Genomic DNA, 20,173 nt, shown 5'->3' with positions numbered 1-20,173 from the left:
TCTCCCGCCGCTTGGTTAGCAGGGTCCGGGTGCGCTGGGGGCGGGGGAGAGGATGGCGCTCCAAGGCCGCGAGGCTCCGCGGCGGGGGGCGGGGCGCGGCGGGGCGGGGTCTCAAGGGGAGAGCGCGTGGCCGCAGAGCGGCGGCGGCGTCATGGCGGAGGCGGCTTTGGACGCGGTGCGGAGGGAGTTACGAGAATTCCCGGCCGCCGCCAGGGGTGAGTGGGTTCGCGCAGAGGCTGCGACCGCCTTGCGTCCACCGCCGGGCTGCCTCAGGACGTGGGCGGGACCTTGGGCATGTGGGGAAGCAGAGTCCGGAGTCGTGTGCGCCCTGGCCCTCCTGGGCCGCCGACACCACATTTCCCCCTAGTTCGTGTTTTCAAGGAGCGCAGACGCTCGTGCACCTAACTCGTTGCTGGCCCCACTCGGATCACTCGTCTGCCCCAGCCTCGCTCCTACCCCCGTGCTGGGGCCTCAGCTCCCCTGTTCCGGTGTTCGCAGGTCCTCGTGGCTTCCTGGTGTGTCTTGATTCTACTCCCAAGGTTTGGGCCAGTCTTCACCCTGGTGTATTTCCCACGGTCAACCCGCTCGGCATAATGGGGCAGCCTTCTGTTGCCTGTCGTGAAGTCTTGAGGTGGTCAGGTGTTCCCTTTCAGAACCCCAGCTGGAACGCTTTATTCAGGAACATACTTCTCCAAGGTGGTGCAGAGCTTTGGGAGAATTGTCGGCAGCTGTACAAGTAATCACTGGCTCTTCCCCTGGTTGGTTTTTATTTTGCTCCTTCCCTCATTAATTAACACGGGCACAAGGTTTAAAAAGCAACGGATTTATAATGTGAGGTAAGCACCCCTCCCATTCGAGGCCCCAGTTTGAATCCTTCCAGAAATAATGTTTATATCTACACATACACACACGCAGCAATATATATATTACCCTTCTGTTTACAACTGTTAGTCTGCTAAACACTTTTTTGCACTATTAGGTATCTTGAAGACCACCCCATATCCTTCTTCCGCAATCTTTTTCACCTTGTGTACTTGTGGTAATTTACTGAATTAGCCTATTATTGATAGACATTTAGGTCATTTACAGTCTGTCTTTTTGCTAGTGTTGCAACAAATACTAGGAGCACCTCAATACTAAGCACCTCAATGTGTGAGGCTCTGATCAATGTGTTTAGGATACATCAGTGAATAAAATTTCTGCCCTCCCATACCTTACATTCCAAGTGAGGAGACAGATCATTAACCCTAGTCACACTAAATGAGTAATGAGTAAATTATATAGTAGAAGAAATGGATTAGAAGATAAGTGTTGTGGGGGAAAAAATTAAAGCAGAATAAGAGGTCTCAGGCCAGGAGTTGAGTGGAGGATATAGGTTGAAATAAGATGGTCAGGGTAGGTAGGCTGCCTTGATAAAGCCACATTTCAAGCACAGGCTTGTAGAAAGGGAGTGAGCTGTACAGACATCTGAGAGAAGAGCATTGCAGGTTGAGGGCACTGGGGCAAATGCCCTGAGGTAGGAGTGTGCCTGGTGTGTTCATGGAACAGTGAACCTGGAACCTGGAACATGCCAGTGTGCCTGGAGCAGTCATTCTGCGCATGTGTGAATATTTTTGTTGGTTAAGTTTCTAGCAGAAGAATTGTTGGGCCAAAGGAATTGTTTGAATCCCTTTTGAAATCCTCTCACATCAAAGCCTCAGAAGGGAGCAGTAGTCATTATCTACAGGAAGTCTTTTAATTGGTGAGGCAGTGAAAATTCAGTAATGGCAGGAAATACAAACGGTGAAAAGAAAGACAGTTTCCACGCATTTTAGGAATTCCAGTGGGAAAAAAAAGAATTCCAGTGAGAATAATAGATTTACTGAGCCCCAAATCACCCTCCCAAGATGACTGCTTTTGATGGACTGGCATGACTGGGAAGGCCCTTTGCCAATTTGCTCTCCCTTGCTCCCTTATCTGCTTGGCAAGTACCATCTTACCTCTCTGGCCAGTGAAGCAAGCACATGTTCCAGCTCTTCCCTTTTATGTTTTCTTGGGCCTACCAGGGTCTTCCCACCCAGTTCTGATTTTTGAGCTAAAGACATTTACTTTTCAACTGAATGTAAAGCAAAGATGACTGGCATGGAGACCTCAGAGGTGAAAATTAGTGCAGTGGCTGCCCACTGGGGCCAAGACATTCAGGCTAGATCTCAAGGATGAAACAAACAAAGCAAAGCCCTGTGTACCCTTTATAGAAGCCAGGAGAAAGGCATTCCCGTTTGTGGGAGCAGTAGGAACAAAGTTTGGCACCACCTGAGTAGAGAGTGTGGTAAGGGGCAGGCACCAGACAGGAGGAAACCAGACTGGAAAAGTAGGTTGGGCCTGATCATGTATCACCTTGAATGCATGCCAAGGCACATTATAATTTGTAAGGAGCAGTGGTAAGCCATCAAAGGATTTTTTTTTTTTTTTAACTAGGGGTATGACAAGATGAGATTGTATTTTAGGAAGATGATGGGGGCCAGGGTGAGGGATGCTTTGAGAGGGAGTGGAATGAAACCTCAAGGAAACCAGTTAGTTCACTGCAGCGATCAGCCAGTCAGGAGATGTTGGAGACTTTCTTTCAACCATTAAGCCAGTATTTGTTGAGCACCTGCTGTGTGTTAGGGACTATTCTAGGTCCTGGGGGGTATACCGATGAACAAGATTTGCATCTTTACCCTCATAGAGCTTACGTTCTATTCTAGCAAGAGAGATCAATAAACAATTTGGATGAGTGAGATATATAGTATGTTAGGTGGTGATGAGTGAAAGAAGGAAAAAAGGAAGAAGTGTAGGATTGTTGGGGACAGGTTACAGTTTAAAAGGGTGGCCAGGGAAGGAAACCTCACTGAAGTGACATTTGAGGGCCCAAAGGAGGTTATTTGAATATGGATACCAGCAGAGGAAAGAAGAAGGGGGTGGTTGGTAGAATCAATAGGACTTAGAGACAATCCATAGGGGTGGACAGAAGTGAGGGAGAAGGAAGAGCCAAAAAGAATAGATTTGTGAGAAGTGATACAGGGCCACTATAGACATCTGTGCAGATGGCACACTGCACAAGTATAAATGCACATGGTAGCCTTGGATCTTCTGAGGATGGTGATGCTGTTCAGGAAGATCAAAAACACAGTTCAGCCCTTACTTTTCCTCCTATGGTTTCCTGTAGCATCTTGTTTTCACAGTTAGGTTGTAATCTTCTTGAGATGGCAATAGGATCATCCCTTGATACTCTGCATTGGCTAAACCAAGTACTGAGTACATTCTAGAGCTTGGTAAGTATCACTGTTGGAGGGTGCTTTCCAGAGCCTGGCTCACCCACACCAGCCTGTGGCCTTGGGGCCTCAGCACCACTCATTCTGGAGTTCTATGTACTGCCTCCATGTTTCCCTTTCCTAATGGATGCCATGAGGTTGGACACTGCAGAGTGGGAAAGCTGTGGGGTTCACTGTGTAGGGCTGGACATGGTCCCAAGGAGGGTGTGGGTTGTGGGCTGAGCACCATCCCCTGGTCCATCCTGGTGTGTTTGTGGGTGCTTCATGCTGTCTGCCTTAAATGCTCTCCTCAATTTTCAGTTCCTGGTTGTCCAGGGTCCCTTGGTCATCAGTGGGCATTATCCAGGGATAGTAGTGTGTCTTGCCCAGGGAGGGCATCTTCTACACAGGCATTGGGGCAGCAACTGGGTGCTGTTGGGTTCATAACCCCACCCTACCCCCACCCCTTCTTTCCCTCAGAGCTCAGTGTGCCTCTTGCTGTGCCTTACCTGGATGAGCCCCCCACTCCACTCCACTTCTATCGGGACTGGGTCTGCCCCAATAGGCCTTGCATCATCCGCAACGCCCTGCAGCACTGGCCAGCTTTGCAGAAGTGGTCCTTCCCATATCTCAGGTGGGGGCTGCCCCTGGGGGGATGTTGGGTGATACTTTGTGGTATTTGGACATGGGCTGAAAGTCCTTTCCTCCAGAGCCACAGTGGGCTCCATAGAGGTGAGTGTGGCTGTGACCCCTGATGGTTATGCGGATGCCGTACGAGGGGATCGCTTTATGATGCCTGCTGAGCGTCGCCTGCCCCTGAGCTACGTGCTGGATGTGCTAGAGGGCCAGACCCAGCACCCAGGAGTCCTCTACGTGCAGAAGCAGTGCTCCAACCTGCTCACCGAGCTGCCCCAGCTACTGTCTGATCTAGAGTCCCACGTGCCCTGGGCCTCCGAGGCACTGGGTGAGTGGAGGCAGGGGCTGGGCAGGGAAGAAATGGGAAGGACAAGCAGGAGTCAGCCCTGCTTGCTGCTTCTTCCTTTGGTGATGACTTGGCCCATACTCTTGGCCCCTCAGGTTCAGGTGCTATGCACTAAATGCTCAAGTCTCCAGGCCACAACTTTGTTTTTGTTTTTGTTTTTAATTTATTTATTTGTTTTGAGAGAGAGAGAGAGAGAGAGAGACAGACAGACAGACAGCGTGAGTGGGGGAGGGGCAGAGAGACAGGGAGAGAGTGAGAATCCCAAGCAGGATCCACAGCCAGTGCAGAGGCCCACACGCGGCTTGAACTCATGAAACTCCAAGATCATGGCCTGAACCAAAACCAAGAATTGGATACTTAACTGACTGAGCCACGCAGGCGCACCTCCAGGCCATGACTTTGCATTGAACTACTGGACATTGTCACCCTTCTTCTCCCACAGGGCAGGAGGCTCCTTCTGGAGCTGGCCCTCCTCTGCCCCTTCTCTCTGTTCTCTCCCTGTGAGCTCCCTGGCTCCCCCAAGGTTCTGGTGCAGCATCACTGTATGGTGGTTATTCCCAGCCTGGCCTTCGAGGATGGTCCCTTTTGACTTGATCTCTTACCTCTGACCTGCAGGAAAGATGCCTGATGCTGTAAACTTCTGGCTGGGGGATGTGGCTGCAGTGACATCCTGTAGGTATCAGGGGAATACAGAGGTGGGGGAGGAGGGAAGAGGAGGCCAAGAGTGGAAGGTTGGGTCTGGACGGAAGTTTGACTGTTTTCTAAGATTTATTCTGGGGTTCTGGGGTTTGGGTGTAACAGCGCCTCCTGATAGCTCAGATTGGGGAGGGTCCCCATGGCAGTGGGGCGTGGAGGAGACTGTTTCTTCTAGGTCTCCAGAAAGCTCTCCTGAAGGGCAGCTAGGTCGGGGTGAACTCAGGAAAACTGTTTGCTTGGATTCCCCCCTTGGTAGAGATGAATGTCAAGCAAATGTCAAATCCCTGATGGAATTCTGCCTGACTCCTTGGCATCCCCTCGAGCCGGCTTTGACTTTGTGTGATCTTCTGTTACACCACCTGTCACATCTGTCTTGTGGTCATTTGTCCCCTCCTGTGTCCTGCCCCTCATAACCTTGCCCACTGGGCCTTCTTTGTATTGGCAGTACATAAGGACCACTATGAGAACCTCTACTGCGTGGTCTCTGGAGAGAAACACTTCCTGCTACATCCACCCAGTGACCGGCCCTTCATCCCCTATGGTAGGGGACTCAGCCCTCAGGGGCTGGGGGACGGGTGGCCCAAAGTAGAGGGAGGGCAACAAGGGCCCTGGGCAGGCTGGTGTGCCAGGCCGGAGGTGTGGGCACGGTGTTTCCACTGCACTCAGGGAACAAGGGGGAGGAACTGGCAAGCTGCAGGCCACTTGAGTGTCCCTGTACCTTTCTCCTTCTGGTTTCAGAGCTATACACACCAGCAACCTACCACCTCACTGAAGAGGGTTCCTTTAACGTGGTGGATGAAGAGGCCATGGAGAAGGTATCTGCCTTGTTCCTGGGACCTGGGGAGGGAGAAGGGTAGGAACCGTGTCTCTGAGAAGGCACAAAAGAGCTGGAGAGGTGGCACCTTAGTCTGAAAAATCCCTAAGTCTGGGCCTTCCCAGTGCTGAACAGGGCAGAGCTCATGGTGTTTACCTTTGGAAGGGACAGAGCTGGAGGGCCGGGGGCTTTGGGACTGTTCCCTGGCATCCACTGTATCCCTAGGTACCCTGGATCCCCCTGGACCCATTGGCTCCAGATCTGGCCCGGTACCCCAGTTACGGTCAGGCCCGGGCCCTTTGCTGCACCGTACAGGCCGGTGAGATGCTCTATCTGCCGGCCCTGTGGTTCCACCACGTCCAGCAGTCCCATGGCTGCATTGCTGGTGAGGAGCTGCCCAGTAGGGCTGCTGGGGGATGGGTTTGGGAGGCAGTAGGTTTGGAGGGGGACCTTCATGCTGAGGTCTCCATTCTCCCCACAGTGAACTACTGGTATGACATGGAGTATGACCTTAAGTACAGTTACTTCCAGCTGCTTGACTCCCTCACTAAGGCCTCAGGCCTCGACTGATGGAACCCTGGTGAACGTTGCCAACGACAAGTGGTGGAAAAGGTCGTGTCCCTCCCAGGCCAAGTCACTTCCAGAGGCAAACTGGAGTCAGAGTCTGCTGACTCCTGGCCCAGCTCAGCTTGGAATCTGCATTGGAGGATTTGGGGAGGTGATCTGGAGGTCCAGGAGGTGCCAGGCAGGTCTGGGTGTGAGCTCCCAGGAAGTTACCACACAGGTGAGGCAGCTGCCTGTACTGGAGGAGGAGTGGGACTTCTGGTGCAGCCTCTTACCAGCACCGTGGGCGACTTACCACCTTGGAGCATTGGTGTCCTGTCTGTAAAACAGAGACAATGATGGGTCCTACCCCATGGGGTGTTGTGAGGCTTGGAGAGAGATCTTTAAGGACCATAAGGGGCTGGCACAGAAGAAGTGTTCAATAAAAGGTGGCTTTGATTCATATGTGCTGAGACTCCCTCTTGAAGTTGCCTTCTGTGGTCTGGTGAGGGCTGGAAGGTTCAGGTAAACATTTCAAGGTGACCCTGATTGGGGGTGAGGCCTGGGTCCAGGCTTGGGACTGAGGACCTCTGCTGCCAACTCCCATGATAGCCACTGCAGCCCCTCTCAGGGCAAGCGGGTCTCATTTTAACTCTGGTGCAGACCTCCCTGTCTCGGCCTCTAAAGCTGTGCCTAGCTTTGCTCTGGCCTTGTTTGCTCTCCTCCACCTCCAGGGAAGCTGGTGGGGTCTGGTGCCGAGGGTCACCCCTGTTTCTTCCACAACAAGCATAGGTAGGAGGGGACAGAAACCCCTGCCCATCCCCGCCTCAGGGTCTCCACACACTCAGACTCCCTCCCTCCCTGCACCAACCCAGACCTGGAAGAGCCCCTTTCCCGGAGAGCCACTCAGAGGCCTCATCATCCTAGCCACCCAGCGCCGAGGGTGGAGGCAGCCAGGCACGGGGCTTGGGAGGGCTCTTTCGTGAAACAAACCTCGCCCCTGCCAGGCGGTGATGGACCTGGGGCACCCGCTTCACATTAGCCAAGTGCTTCAGTCAGGGCCGGGCATTCCTGTCCTACAGGCACCGGAGGTTGTGAAAGACCCTGTGACAGGGGACAAGGCTTATCCACTTGGTGCTGCCCTGGGTCCACTCCCTGCTTTCCAGATGTCAGTGGCCCTTCTAGGTCCAGGCACAAGAGCAGGGTTGGGTGGGGTAGGTGCTGATGGTAACGCCTAGAGGGAATGGGTCTTCATGGGTGGTAGGCCCCCATTACAGGGGCCATGTAGGTTTAAGGTTCCTCATTTCCTTGACAGGTGGCTTGTCCTGGAGTGAGTGTGAGGCTTGGGTGGAGCGGAGGCGGTTGGGAGGGACCAGGGAGGAGCTTGGGGCCAACTGGCACATTGTTGGCTCTGCGTTAAAAAGCCGACAGTCTTCGGTCCTGCGCCCACTGCCTGTCATTTGTGGCTCTTGAGGACTGTCTGTCTCATGGCTCTGGTAAGACCTGCTGGGGCCCTGGGCCCCCAGGCTGACCTTTGTTCCCTCTGGGGTCTGGTTAATGCTGATTCTTAAGAGGAGCTGTGAGTTTCTCCAGGTGTAGAGAGGGGAGTTTGCCAGACTTGGTCCAGGGTGGTGAGCAGAAGCCAGGGAACGGGCTGGGTCTTGGGATAAGGGTCATCCTGAGTTCTTCCTGCCCTAGAGATGGGCTCCAGGCAGAGTTCTCAGGGCCATGGATTTGGGCTACTGTCCTGGGGTCCCAGAAGGAAGTGGCTGCTCGGGTGCTCTTGACTCAGTTGCTTGGAGGGTGGGGGCCCCAGGGCAGACACTGACAGATGAGCTTCCCCGGCTCTGCCCTTCAGCTCCATCCATCAAGACCCTTCTGAGGCAGGGCTGAAGGCCAGGATTAGTTGGCACAGGCTTTCCTGGCACACTTGCCATGGTTTATATCCCTAGACTCATGATTGTGGGTTTGGATGGACCTGCTTGGGGGTCCTCTTTAGCCTGACCTGTAGCACCTGGAGGACTTGAAAACCTGTGTGTGGTCTGAGTTGCTAACTGCTGTTCATAGTCAAACAGAGAGCCCATTTCCAGAATTGAGTCCTGGCCAGGGGTGGAGAGGCTGAAAACCAACTCTGTGTTCCTCACTTCTACCTCTCCAGATACAGGGTTTGCTTAACCAGAACATGCCTCCGTTTAAGCTGCTCAACCAGGGGAGCAGCCCCACCAAGGGGCCCATGGCCAGGCTGGGTCCTGACATGCCTCTTCCCCTCCCTCTGTAGCCTTATATTCTGCTGTTTCCCCCTCCCCCCTGCCCGCCCCATCACGGGCCTCCTGCCAACTAAGACCGCCTCAAGGCAGCTTAGCAAGGGGTAGCTGGAAACGTGGGGTGGAAAGATTTAAAAGACACTAAACCAGTAGCTAGAAGCAAGTAAGCTGTGGGGTAGAGAGCATGAGTCGAGCCGTCCTGGTGCAGTCTTGGCCCTGGACCTCAGGCAAGTGACTATGTAGGCTTTCTGTCTTTCTGTGCTTCAGTTTCCTTGTGGGATTGGTCATAATTAGTCCCTACACACAGCATAGTTGTGTGATTAAAGTTAATGTACATAAAGCCCTTGGGCCAGCGCCGGCCCAGAGTGTTGTGTAAGTGTTGGCAGGCATCATCAGTAGATACCATAGCCTCCTTTCCATTTAGAGCTCTGATGGGTGGAGGGCAGCCATGTGGCTGGGAAGGGCTGATCCCTTTGGTTCAGAATTAGTCCTGGAGGGGGTACTCTGGCCTCTTCTTTGGCCCTTGTTGGCTTTGGGCCCAGCAGCCTGCAGCAAGCCTGACCTGTCCCTCCTCTGCAGGCAAAGGTGCCTGGGACCTGCCTGCTCACCATTCGTGTCCTGCAGGCCTGTGGCCTGCCCTCGAAGGACCTAGGTGAGTGCTGGGCCCAGGGAGGACAGTGGTTCTGGAACTGGATTCAGACTGGGACAGGGCAGTGGGAAGAGATACAAGTAGGGCTGGGCGTGAAAGGGTCCTGGAGAGGGTGTCGAGAGGAGGTGCTGGGTGGAATGTGGGATTGTGCCTCAGCTTCTTGCTCTTCCTGCCTCCCGACTCAGTCCCATTCTGAGGGTCTCCAGGCCTCCCAGGGCTGCCTATAATGGAAGGTCATGGCCTCTGGGAAGCTGGGCTGGGTAAGGCTCTTGGCTGTCAGCAGGCACTTGTCCCTTCTTCCTGCAGTAACCCCCTCTGACTGCTATGTGAGTCTGTGGCTGCCCACGGCCTCTAGCCATAGGCTGCAGACACGCACGGTCAAGAACAGCAGAAACCCCATCTGGAATCAGAGCTTTCGCTTTCGAATCCACAGCCAGCTCAAGGTGGGCCAGGTGTCAGCCCCTGCCCTGCCCGTTGTCCCTGCCAGCCCTTGCTTTCTGCCATGGCCCCACTCACCTTCCTACCCCACTCCTCCTTCCTGCAGCCACTTACTCTGTTCCCTTCCAGAATGTGGTGCAGCTGCAAGTCTTTGACCAGGACCTTCTGACCAATGATGACCCCGTGTTGTCGGTGCTATTTGACGTGGGGACTTTGCGGGCTGGGGAGTTCCGCAGAGAGAGCTTCTCACTGAGCGCTCAGGCAAGGCTGTGCCCAGGGCAGTGGAAAGCCTCAGCCCAGGGAGGGGAGATCCTTTGCAGGGGAGCTGGGTACATGGCCCTCTTTTCCAGTGAGTGGTCCAGGCTTCCGTGGCATCCAGAGGCTACTGTCAGGCAGGAGTTGCTGTCCACAGGAATAATCCCATCCTTGATCCTCTTTCTTGGCCCCTCAACCAAGGGCAGCTTTTGGGAGCTACCCAGAGAAAGTGGACAGAGCAGGGTGGAGTTGGACATTGGCTCTCACCACCTCTCAGGCCCCAGCAGCCCCACTTGGCATGTGTGTTGAAATCTACACTCACAGTCCTCAACCTCTCTAACTTTGTTTTCTTCCTCTCTCCAGGGTGAGGAGCGGCTAGAAGTTGAATTTCGGCTACAGAGACTGTGAGTCAGGGGCCACTGGGCACTTCTTGGGTGGGAGTGCTTCTTTGGGGGAAGGGCAGAGTCCAGTGCACCCAGAGCGTGCCCAGAACTGACACTCTTCCCTCTGAGACATCCATTGGTGGTAGAGGAATGCCGTGGCCCTTTGAGGGGTGAGAACCTGGGAGCCTGGACTTGCACTGAGGGTCACTGGTATCCTTTTCAGGACAGACTGTGCTGAGCAGCTTGTCACCAATGGCATTCTGGTGGTAAGTCGAAGCCCCTCCCTCATGCCATCTGCTATCCCCCTTCCTGAAGCTTGGGCCTCCCTTGGAGATTCATGGGTAGAACTGAGTTGGGGGGGGTCCCTGGGATTTTGGTTCCTTAAGAGGATACAACCTCAGGCAAATGGTTGGTGACTCAGGGCCAAGGTAATGAAGTGCTGAGGACCAAAACTAGGGTACTGGGAGGTGGGGGCCTCTAACAGGGCAGGGGTTCAAGTCTGAGGGGCTTTTTTAATGACTCAGGCCCGGGAGCTCTCTTGCTTGCATGTTCAACTGGAGGAGGCAGGGGACCGGAAGGGTAAGTCTCCCACCTACCAAGATAACCCCCAGCCCTCTGCCCTTGTCTTCCTCTTTCTTTTTTTTCTTTTTTCTTTTTAATTTTTTAATGTTTATTTATATTTGAGAAAGAGACAGTGTGCCAGTGGGGGAGGGGCAGAGGGAGACGGAAACAGAATCTGAAGCAGGCTCCAGGCTCAGAGCTGTTCTCACAGAGTCTGACTTGGGGCTTGAACTCATGAACTGTGAGATCATGACTGGAGCCGGAGTCGGACGCTTAACCAGCTGAGCCACCCAGGTGCCCCTTGTCTTCCTCTTTCTATGGGGATCTTAGAAGGGACCTTACATTAGCTGCCCTAGACTTTCATAGGCAGTGGTAGAGATTAGGGGCAAATCCATGCTGGGGCTCCCCAGGACCTGTGTCCCCTTAGTCCTTGGAGAGGCTGTGATGGGGGCTCCATCTCTGAGCCTTGGCCTGTGGCAGTCCTCCTCCTCGGGGTGGGGTGGGAAGTACCCTTTAGGCCCCTTATGCAAGACACTCTTGGGCCTTTGTGGGCCAGGATCTTATTCCCAGCCCCTCTGCTCTGGTTCCTATTTCCAGAGTCCGGGGGAAGAGTTCAGCTCATGGTTCCTGGGTCCTGTGAGGGTCCGCAGGAGGCCGCTGTGGGTGCTGGCTCCTTCTGCTTCCATTGCCCGGCCTGCTGGGAGCAGGAGCTGGATATTCATCTGCAGGTAGTGTGCTGCTGAGGTGGGGCCTGCAGAGTCTTTCTCCCTCTTTCTTCTAGCCGGTCCTTCTGCTCATGCTGAGCCCCTCACCCCCTCACTCCCTGGCAGAATCAGGCACACTGGGAAGATTATGGGGTCGAGGTTGGCCTCTTGTCCCTCTTCCTGCTGCTGCTTGTCACTCCCTGGGGCAATGGGTGAGATCGCTGCTGGAACAGAAGTGATTCTTAGGTTTTCTTTCATCCTTCCTACAGGATACCCCCCAAGAGCACCTGAAGGTGCCCCTGAGGGCCTTGCCCTCTGGGCAGGTGGTGAGGCTTGTCTTCCCTACGTCCCAGGTACTTGATCACCCGGAGGAAGAATGCCAGAAGCATAGGCAGGGCTGGGCCCCATGCCTTATAGGGGGCCTGCGGTGGTAGGAGCTTCAGTCTTAGGGCCATGCCCTGCACAAGTGCTGAGCCAGGTTCTGAGGAGAGAGGGGTCCTCTGAGCAGAGCTGCCTTGAAGCCTCAGACCTTGTCCCTGTGGAGATGGCCGGAGGCCCGAGGGAGCATGGGAGCATCATAGGGTGTGGCTCAGGCCAGGATGAGAGGAACATGGTGGCCAACTTTTGTGACTGAAGTGTTCATGGTTTTTAGGAACCCCTGATGAGGGTGGAGCTGAGAAAAGAAGACGGGTGAGAGCCGGCTAGTCCCGGGGAGAGGGCGTGGGGGAGAGCAGGCAGGCACCTGCACTTGAACTTGAGGCACAGAGAGGGCCAGGAAGCCACAAGAGAGAAGTCATGCTCCCTTTGGGTGGTGGCGATTGTGGGTGGACCATAGCTAATAATCTTCATGAGACAAGAGAAGTCACCCACCCTGGCCCTTCTTCACATGCCTGGAAGACTAGCCACGAAGAGGTGGGAACACTGTTTCTTGTCTCTGCTGGAGTCATTTTTGGGTGGGTAATGGAGAGAAGCTGAGAGGTGGAAGTAGATCTGTGGTGGTGGGTCCCACCCGGGGGCCTTTTTAGGCACCAGCATTTATAGTTGTGGGAATCCATTTTCTTGCATTCCCCAAGTGTCCCCACCTGGGTCTAGGTGCACCTTTTCTCCATCATACCCACACATGTCACGCTTCTGTCCAGACATGGGCAGGAGTGTGGTTTGGGGAGAGGAGAGAGAGATTGAGAAGTGGGCTTCTCAGGTGAGGCAGACCCGGCTTCCTTTTCTGTAATGAGGCCGGGAGCTGCCTGATGGTTCCTTCCTTCCCACCCAGACCCAGGGAGCTGGCTGTGCGGCTAGGCTGCGGGCCCTGTGCCGAGGAGCAGGCCTTTCTGAGCAAGAGGAAGCAGGTGGTGGCCAAGGCCCTGAAGCAGGTCCTGCAACTGGATGAAGACTTACAGGAAGATGAGGTCTGTGGGCTGGGCTGCCTTGGATGGGCATCCTCAGTCTTCCTCGAGCCCAGAGCTGACTGTTTCCTAACCAGACCGGAACTTGGCCCTGCCTCTTACCTACCTGCCCTGCTGTGCCTCCCTCTCACTTGATGTTCTTGGCAGCCTGATGCCATCAAATGCAGAGCATTGCACGAGGCACCTGGAGCTTATAAGCTGCCCCATTGGGCTAGCTTTCCTTCTCGCTTTTTTTTTTAAGTTTATTCATCCATTTTGAAATGGAGACAGTGTGAGTGGGGGAGGGGCAGAGAGCAAGAGTCCCAAGCAGGCTCTGTGTTGTCCTCACAGAGCCCAACAAGGGGCTTAAACCCATGAAACCGTGAAATCGTGACTTGAGCCGAAACCAAAAGTCAGACTCTCAACTGACTGAGCCAGCCAGGCACCCCCTTTCTCATTGTTTCTTGATTTTTGGTCTGGTCCAGGTTTTGGGACTTGGGTCCCATCTGACTCATCAGTGAGCCATGTAGCCTGAGGGCAGCCTGCTGGGGTCAGATCAGCTTGGGACACCTTCTAGGGAAATGACTTCTTCTAATAAGAGGGAAACGGGTGGATGTTTGGGAGACTACAGCCCTGATCAGACCTTGACTGACCTGGCTATCCTCTCTTCCAGATCCCCGTGGTAGCTGTTATGGCCACTGGTGGTGGGATCCGGGCGATGGTTTCCCTGTATGGGCATCTGGCTGGCCTGAAGGAGCTGGGTCTCTTGGATTGCATCTCCTACATCACAGGGGCCTCTGGCTCTACCTGGTGAGCTGGCAGCACGTTGAGTGCAGGAGTTTGGGGGTGGCAGTCGTAAGGCTGTTGTGGACCCCATAGGCACCTCCGACCTAACTGGGAGAAAGGATGTGCCAGAGAGGAACATGCTTGGGGGGACCTTTGGAAGGTACCTGCTAGTCTGTTGTTCTAGGATAGAGAGTCCGAGGTATGCGATGACCTCCTGGGCTTTGGCTTTCCCAGGGCTTTGGCCAACCTCTACGAGGACCCAGAATGGTCTCAGAAGGACCTGGCAGGGCCCACCGAGTCACTGAAAACACAGGTGACCAAGAGCAAGTTGGGCGTGCTTGCTCCCAGCCAGCTGCAGCAGTACCGGCAGGAGCTGGCCGAGCGTGCCCGCCTGGGCCACCCGCCCTGCTTCACCAACCTGTGGGCCCTCATTAGTGAGGCCCTGCTGCACGATGAGGTACAGGGGGGCGGGTGTGTGGCCAGGACATGGTTCAAAGATGGGGAACCGCCCTGGGCAGCAGAGATGGGAAAGGCCCCAGGCACCAGAAAGCACAACTTTAGGTTCAAATCCTCTCCTTCTACCAGCCCCATGACCATACTCTCTCAGACCAGAGAGAGGCCCTGAGTCAAGGCCAGAACCCTCTGCCCATTTACTGTGCCCTTAACACCAAGGAGAAGAACCTGACCACCTTTGAATTTGCTGGTGAGTAGCCCCGAGTGGAGACGTGTGATCTCGCAGCTGGCAGGGTGCCTGTGTGTAGGAGATGGGTGTTACACCCTCCCCTTCTGGGCCAGGTCCCATGCCTTCCAGAGATTATTAATCATCCCACCAGAGTCACTCAGGCTTTGGGATGGGGGTGGGCCTTTAGGTCCATGCTCAGGGTGCCTGTAACCAGCCTGAGCCTCTAGGTCCCCAGGCTTCCCTGGTGTGAAGCCTGTGGTGGTTGAGGATCCTGGAGTACTGAGCCCCGCAGTGAAGCTGTGTGGTCTCCTCGCAGAGTGGTGTGAGTTCTCCCCCTATGAGGTTGGCTTTCCCAAGTACGGTGCCTTCATCCCCTCTGAGCTCTTTGGCTCTGAGTTCTTCATGGGGCGCCTGACCAAGCGGCTTCCTGAGTCCCGAATCTGCTTCCTGAAAGGTGAGAGGCCTGGGAGGTTAGGGAAGCGGAGATAGAGGGGAGAACGGGCCTGGCGAAGATGGCAGCCCCCCCCCCCCCCCTCCCCAAACCCACCCTCAGCTCAGTCATGGGGATGCTTCCCTGTCTAGGATGGGCCGTGGGCAAGAGTCAGGTTGTGATTGGGTGGGGGCTCTCTGCCCCTCATGTCCTTTCTGTTCCTCTTGTGTCCCCTTTCTCAGGTATCTGGAGCAATCTGTATGCAGCCAGCCTCCAGGACAGCTTATACTGGGCCTCAGACCCCAGCCAGTTCTGGGACCGCTGGGCACAGGATCAGGCCAATTTGGGTGGGTGCCTTTGCTCCTTGTGAGCAAGTGGAGAGGCCCCCACAGGGGCTGGATCTGGAGGATGGTAGGGGTGGCTCTCAGGCCTTTGGGAGTCTACAGAAGCTGGGGTAAAAGTTTAGGGGTCCCAATTTCCTAAAGGATGCCCTACTTTCCCCCTTGTTAATTGAGCAGACAAGGAGCAGGTTCCTCTTCTGAAGATAGAAGAGCCTCCCACGGGGACCGGCAAGATTGTTGAGTTTTTTACTGACCTTCTGACACGGCGCCCCCTGGCCCAGGCCACACATAATTTCCTGCGTGGTCTTCAGTTCCACAAAGACTATTTCCAACAGCCTTACTTCTCCACCTGGAAAGGTATCTCTTCTCTCTCTGGTCCCAGCTTTCCATGGTCTGCCCATGACCACCTGAGCTTTGGGTCCCTGGTCCAGACATCCACACTCTCCAACCCGTGGGCCCCAAGCTCCTTTGAGCTTAGTTCACTGGGCTGCTTGGATCAGCTACCCTTTTTCCTCTCATTTGTGGATCAGGGCCCATCTGTGGCATCTTGGGAAGTGACAGGCCTACTTTTGGTGGGTGAGAAGAGGGACCAGAGGGCAGAGTCGGATTCTGCCAGTAGCAAGGAGCTAGCATTAGGCCAGAGGGATCTGGTGGCCTCAGCACCAATGATAGCTGCTTTTCCCCCCCATTCCCTCAACTTTTCCAGCCACCAAACTGGATGGGCACCCCAACCAGCTGACACCTGCAGAGCCCCATCTTTGCCTGCTGGATGTTGGCTACCTTATCAACACCAGTTTCCCACCCCTTCTGCGGCCCACAAGGGATGTGGACCTCATCCTGTCACTGGATTACAACCTCCAAGGAGCCTTTCAGGTGAGCCGGGGGCAGACGTGGGAGAGCTTGCTGCCTTAGGCCTGGCCTGACATCCTGGCTCCTGCCTCTGGGGATGTCTGCCTTGGAGTCTAGTATGTGGTCCAGCTTCTCTGAGGGGCTGTGACACTCTGTGAACAGTGTCCTATGAACTGTGGATCCTGTGAATTTACCACCAGGGGGACTTATTCTGCTCAGGAAGCCAGATGGAGAAGGAGCTGGTGATGCCCCTTTGTGGCACCTGCCACCTCCATTCAGTCTAGACCTCTCGATCCCTCTGCTCTGAGTTTTTGTGTTGGTCCGGTGAAGGTTTTTGCAGAACCTGGGAGCAGTTAGCCCCGCGCAGCTGAGGGGTTGGAGCCCCTTCCTCAGTCCGGCCCAGTGCCAGAGGTTTTGAGTTGGTGTCCAGGTCCCACGCATCTCAGCTGACCCCCACTGGCCCAGTGTTGGGGCCCAGCCATCTGACACCACTTCTGCTGCCCTGCAGCAACTGCAGCTCCTGGGCCGGCTCTGCCAGGAGCAGGGCATCCCTTTCCCGCCCATCTCCCCCAGCCCAGAGGAGCAGCGCCAGCCTCCGGAGTGCTGCTTGTTTTCTGATCCAGACCGCCCCGATGCCCCAGCGGTGCTGCACTTCCCTCTGGTGGATGCCTCCTTCCGGGAGTACTCTGCCCCTGGTGAGCCCCTCCATCCTGTCTCTCCACAGTGCACCCCACCCCCCTCCCCAGTGCATGTCCTGTCCCTGCCCTGCTACACTGTCTCCACTAGGCATCCAACGGACACCTGAGGAGAAGGGGGCCGGAGAGGTGAACCTGTCTTCATCCAACTCTCCCTACCACTACTCGAAATTGACCTACAGCCCAGAGGACATGGACAAGCTGCTCCACCTGACACATTACAACATCTGCAACAACCAGGAGCAGCTGCTGGAGGCCCTGCGTGGAGCTGTGCAACGGAAGCGTCGGCAGCACCGGCCGTAGTGATGGCGCTGCCCCCGCCGGGACTCCCTGCTCCCTTCCCGACACTTTGTCAGACTCACTCCCTGTCCACCTGGGTGTTCTGGGTGAGTCGGGGAGAGACCGTCATCACCAACAGTTCCAGAGCCTCCACAGCATGGATGGCCCTGCCCTGGCCCCCTCGCGCTCTCAGGGGCTCTGCCAAGATATGTGCCTGGCCCTACCCAGATAGGGCCCTGCAGCCACCAGCACCCTCTCCACATACTTGCAGGTAGGTTGAGGGTTTTAAAAGGGCTGAGAGCCCTGTCTCCTCAGGCTGGAGGTGGTTTCCTCTTCAAGGAGAACATTCAGAGGTGGCCAGAGGTAGACCTGGGGGCTGTTACTGACCATATTTGCAAAAGTGTTCAAAGCTATGTGACCCTTTCCCTTGCTACTTTGAATAGTTGTACAGAGTGAAATAGAGCGGTTTATGTATCACAGAGGATCATATAATGTGAGATGTTAATGGGTTATCTGTCGTTGCTGCCAAGAAGAGACAGGTCATTCCATGTTCCTGGTTGCACATAGCAAGGACTGGTTTGAACATCTCCCCAGGGGTACCTCACCGAGCTAGACAGCAGGTCAGTCCAAACCTCCCCTGAAGAGAAGGCCATGTCTGCCCTGCTGAAGCCACGCTCTCCAAGCAGGGAGGCAGCCATTTTGGCCTGGGTAGGGGTGGGGGTGGTGGTGGAGGGAGTCTCTGCTACTGGAGCCCTGGCCGTGCACAGGTGAGCAGACTCCCTGGCAGTGACACAGCACCCCTGTCCCACGGTGGGGATGGCCACCCCCAGGATCTGAGGAGCCAGAGGCAAGTCCTAATGGCATAACCTCAGCAAGTTGTGACCTTGGTGAAGGCTGCCTCTTAACAAGGAACCGTCTGTTCCAGAATTTGGTCCTGAGGGGCCTGGCAGCACCGTCTCATTCTGTTCCCCTAGAGGCTGTCCTTGTTTGTAGCCTCGAGGTTTGGTGCCATCTCAGGGTTTGCTTCAGGGCCCAGACCTGTTGGGAGAACAAAGCAGCAGAGTGAAATTAGGGCCTAGCCTCCCCAGAATCTTTGTCAAGCACTGGTATGCAAGGGCTCTGGCCTCCCTTGGAACTAATGTTGACGTGGATCCTGGAAGCTGACAGGCAGCTGCAGGACTGACAGTGGGGTATGGGGCATATGGGAGAGGACTGGGTCTTGTGGCCGAGCTCCCTGTGTCTGCTCTCACCCAGTGATTCTCGGGCCCTGTCCTGAGCATGGGGCTAGAGTCACAGGAGAAGAAATGATTGCCCTGGTAGGCTTAGAAGCCACCATCCAGGATGAAGCCTATTCCTTCAGCAACATGTGCTCTGAAGCCTAAAGTGGAGCCCGAGGGCCCTGCGGGACGGGCTTGCAGAACTGCCAGAGACCATACCCGCGGCTGCCCTCCGCTGTGCTGTGAGTGCCCCTCAAGCCCAACAGGGTGGGGTCTGTCTCTGTGCACGGGCATGACCGCCTGGCTTCTGGCCCACTCTAGGACAGTAAGGCTTTCCTTTCTCATTGGAGCAGGGAAGGGCAGGCAGAGAGCAGGGTACGGCTGTCCTGCAACATGGCTTCTGTCTTAGGAAGAGGAGACCAAGGGGTGAGAGAGGTGGGAGCCCTGGAGGACAGAGCCAGGCAAGCTTTCTAGCATGTGCAAAGGGACCCCTGAGGGGCCTGTACCTTGGGCTTGGCCTGGGCAGGAAAGGCGGTGGGAGCCTTGGGCAGGTTCCTGGGCAAGGCCAGCAGCCTGCAGCAACTCCATGGGCTGCAGCTGACCGTCAGCACTCACATGCGGTTCCCTCACTGAGGTGGTCAGGGGCCAGCCTTGGAAGCTGTGGGGAAGAGGAGCCTCAGGGCCTGGCCTCTGTTGCCATTACTGAGTGAGCAGAGGTTTACACCAGGTGAGGCGGGTGCTAGGGTTTTCTATTGCTGAGGGTCTCAAATATGGGTGTTACCCCTCACCCTAGCAGTGCAGGTCTGAGTCTCTGGCTCTTGGGCTTGAGAGGGCAGCATCTGTGCTAGTGATGGGGCTTAGGACTCGCATCTGCCCGTATACCCAGCTGTCCTACCTGAGCGAGGCGGCTGTCTTGGGCGCCCTCTCAGCAGTGGGCTCAACAGTGAAGCCCAGAGGTCTGGCTCGGTGCTCCAGGCTCAGACAGTGGGCTGCAGAGCACAGAGAGAACAATGGTGAGCCTGGCCCAGATGCTAGGCTCTGCAGACAGCACACTTCCCTGCATGTTTGCATCTCTGTTGAAATCCTAACCCCCAGGTGATGGTATTGGGAGGTGAGTAGGTCATGAGGGTGGAGACCTGACCAAAGAGTAACCTTGCCCCTTCAACCAAGTGAGGACACAGCAAGAACTAGGACACCCACAAGACGACTCTTACCAGACATGCAGTCGGCTGGTGCCTTGCTGTTGGACTTCCCAGCTTCCAGAACTGTGAGAAATAAACGGTTCTTGTCTGTAACCTGCTCAGTCTGGTATTTTTGTGAGAAGCAGCCCACACAGACTAAGCTACAACTGCTGCAGGAGGCTCTGTACACACCAGGAGGGGTGGTGCAGGCCCCCCAGTGCACCCCATCTCCTAGAAGGCTGAGCACAGGTGGGCTAAGAAAGGCTCAGCCTGGAGGAGATCCAAGATCCCTTTGGGATTCTGGAAGGACAGGCTCAGAGAGATCCCAGGGGGCCAGAGACTGAGGAATGGAGCCAAGAACCCAGAGAGACTGGGAAGAACAGGAAGGGACTCCCACCTGGGCAGTGACATGACCGGAATACACTGTCCAGGTGGAGCCTGTCAAACCACATGGACCAAGAGATTCCCGGTGCAGGGGTGCTTTCCAGGCATCCCTTGTGATAGAAGTGGGTTTGGCCGTTGTCCGTAGATACCCCAAGGGCAGAACATTCAGAGCTATTTGAGGACTGAAAGGTTCGAGAAGGTCCCAGGGTCGCACAACAAGCCTAGGAACACTTGGGTGTCAGAGAGGCACACTCCACAAAGGGGGTGGCAAAGGACCAGGAGGCAGCCAACAGGTCAAACATGGCCCTACTTCTACAAATTGTGTGATCTTGGGCAAGTTGTTTACCCTTTCTGGGCCTTAAATTCCTAGTATCTTTTCTCAAAGT

General features: G+C 55.3%; 2 protein-coding genes across 5 annotated transcripts in view; one reads left to right on the top strand and one right to left on the bottom strand.

Annotated features, from left to right (window-relative positions):
• The first annotated feature begins 114 nt into the window (after positions 1-114).
• On the top strand, positions 115-19,517 carry LOC125167560 (bifunctional peptidase and (3S)-lysyl hydroxylase JMJD7). 2 transcript variants are annotated; one of them, XM_047861838.1, is made up of 25 exons: positions 115-215; positions 3,753-3,906; positions 3,983-4,236; positions 4,870-4,926; positions 5,396-5,491; positions 5,689-5,765; positions 9,151-9,223; positions 9,527-9,663; positions 9,788-9,919; positions 10,277-10,317; positions 10,520-10,562; positions 10,821-10,875; positions 11,455-11,585; positions 11,831-11,914; positions 12,214-12,251; positions 12,832-12,967; positions 13,617-13,753; positions 13,964-14,186; positions 14,315-14,432; positions 14,728-14,865; positions 15,084-15,188; positions 15,360-15,539; positions 15,889-16,055; positions 16,540-16,726; positions 16,818-19,517. In XM_047861838.1, exons 1-25 carry the CDS (start codon positions 152-154, stop codon positions 17,027-17,029), a joined length of 3,039 nt encoding a protein of 1,012 aa, XP_047717794.1. In that variant the 5' UTR covers positions 115-151; the 3' UTR covers positions 17,030-19,517. The 2 variants fall into 2 exon arrangements, with proteins under 2 accessions (XP_047717794.1, XP_047717793.1); XM_047861837.1 differs by lacking the exons at positions 9,151-9,223; positions 9,527-9,663; positions 9,788-9,919; ... (14 more) ...; positions 16,540-16,726; positions 16,818-19,517 and adding exons at positions 5,990-6,149; positions 6,246-6,775.
• Positions 17,909-20,173, bottom strand: part of SPTBN5 (spectrin beta, non-erythrocytic 5) — a 47,865-nt gene continuing 45,600 nt past the window's right edge. The window contains exons 66-69 of one of the 3 annotated variants that reach the window (XM_047861832.1): positions 19,437-19,487; positions 19,118-19,211; positions 18,729-18,880; positions 17,909-18,043 (exon numbers count right to left, since the gene is read on the bottom strand). In XM_047861832.1, coding sequence (XP_047717788.1) covers positions 17,976-18,043; positions 18,729-18,880; positions 19,118-19,211; positions 19,437-19,487 — 365 coding nt within the window. In that variant the 3' untranslated portion in view covers positions 17,909-17,975. Of the gene's footprint in view, positions 18,044-18,627; positions 18,881-19,117; positions 19,212-19,436; positions 19,488-20,173 lie in introns of those variants that run through there. The other 2 variants (XM_047861834.1, XM_047861833.1) reach the window with 2 other exon arrangements.

This window comes from Prionailurus viverrinus, chromosome B3, assembly GCF_022837055.1.
Source record: "Prionailurus viverrinus isolate Anna chromosome B3, UM_Priviv_1.0, whole genome shotgun sequence".
Lineage (NCBI taxonomy): Eukaryota > Metazoa > Chordata > Mammalia > Carnivora > Felidae > Prionailurus > Prionailurus viverrinus.
The sequence above is the reverse complement of the archived record's forward strand: the minus strand, read 5'-3'. Positions and strand labels throughout refer to the sequence as shown.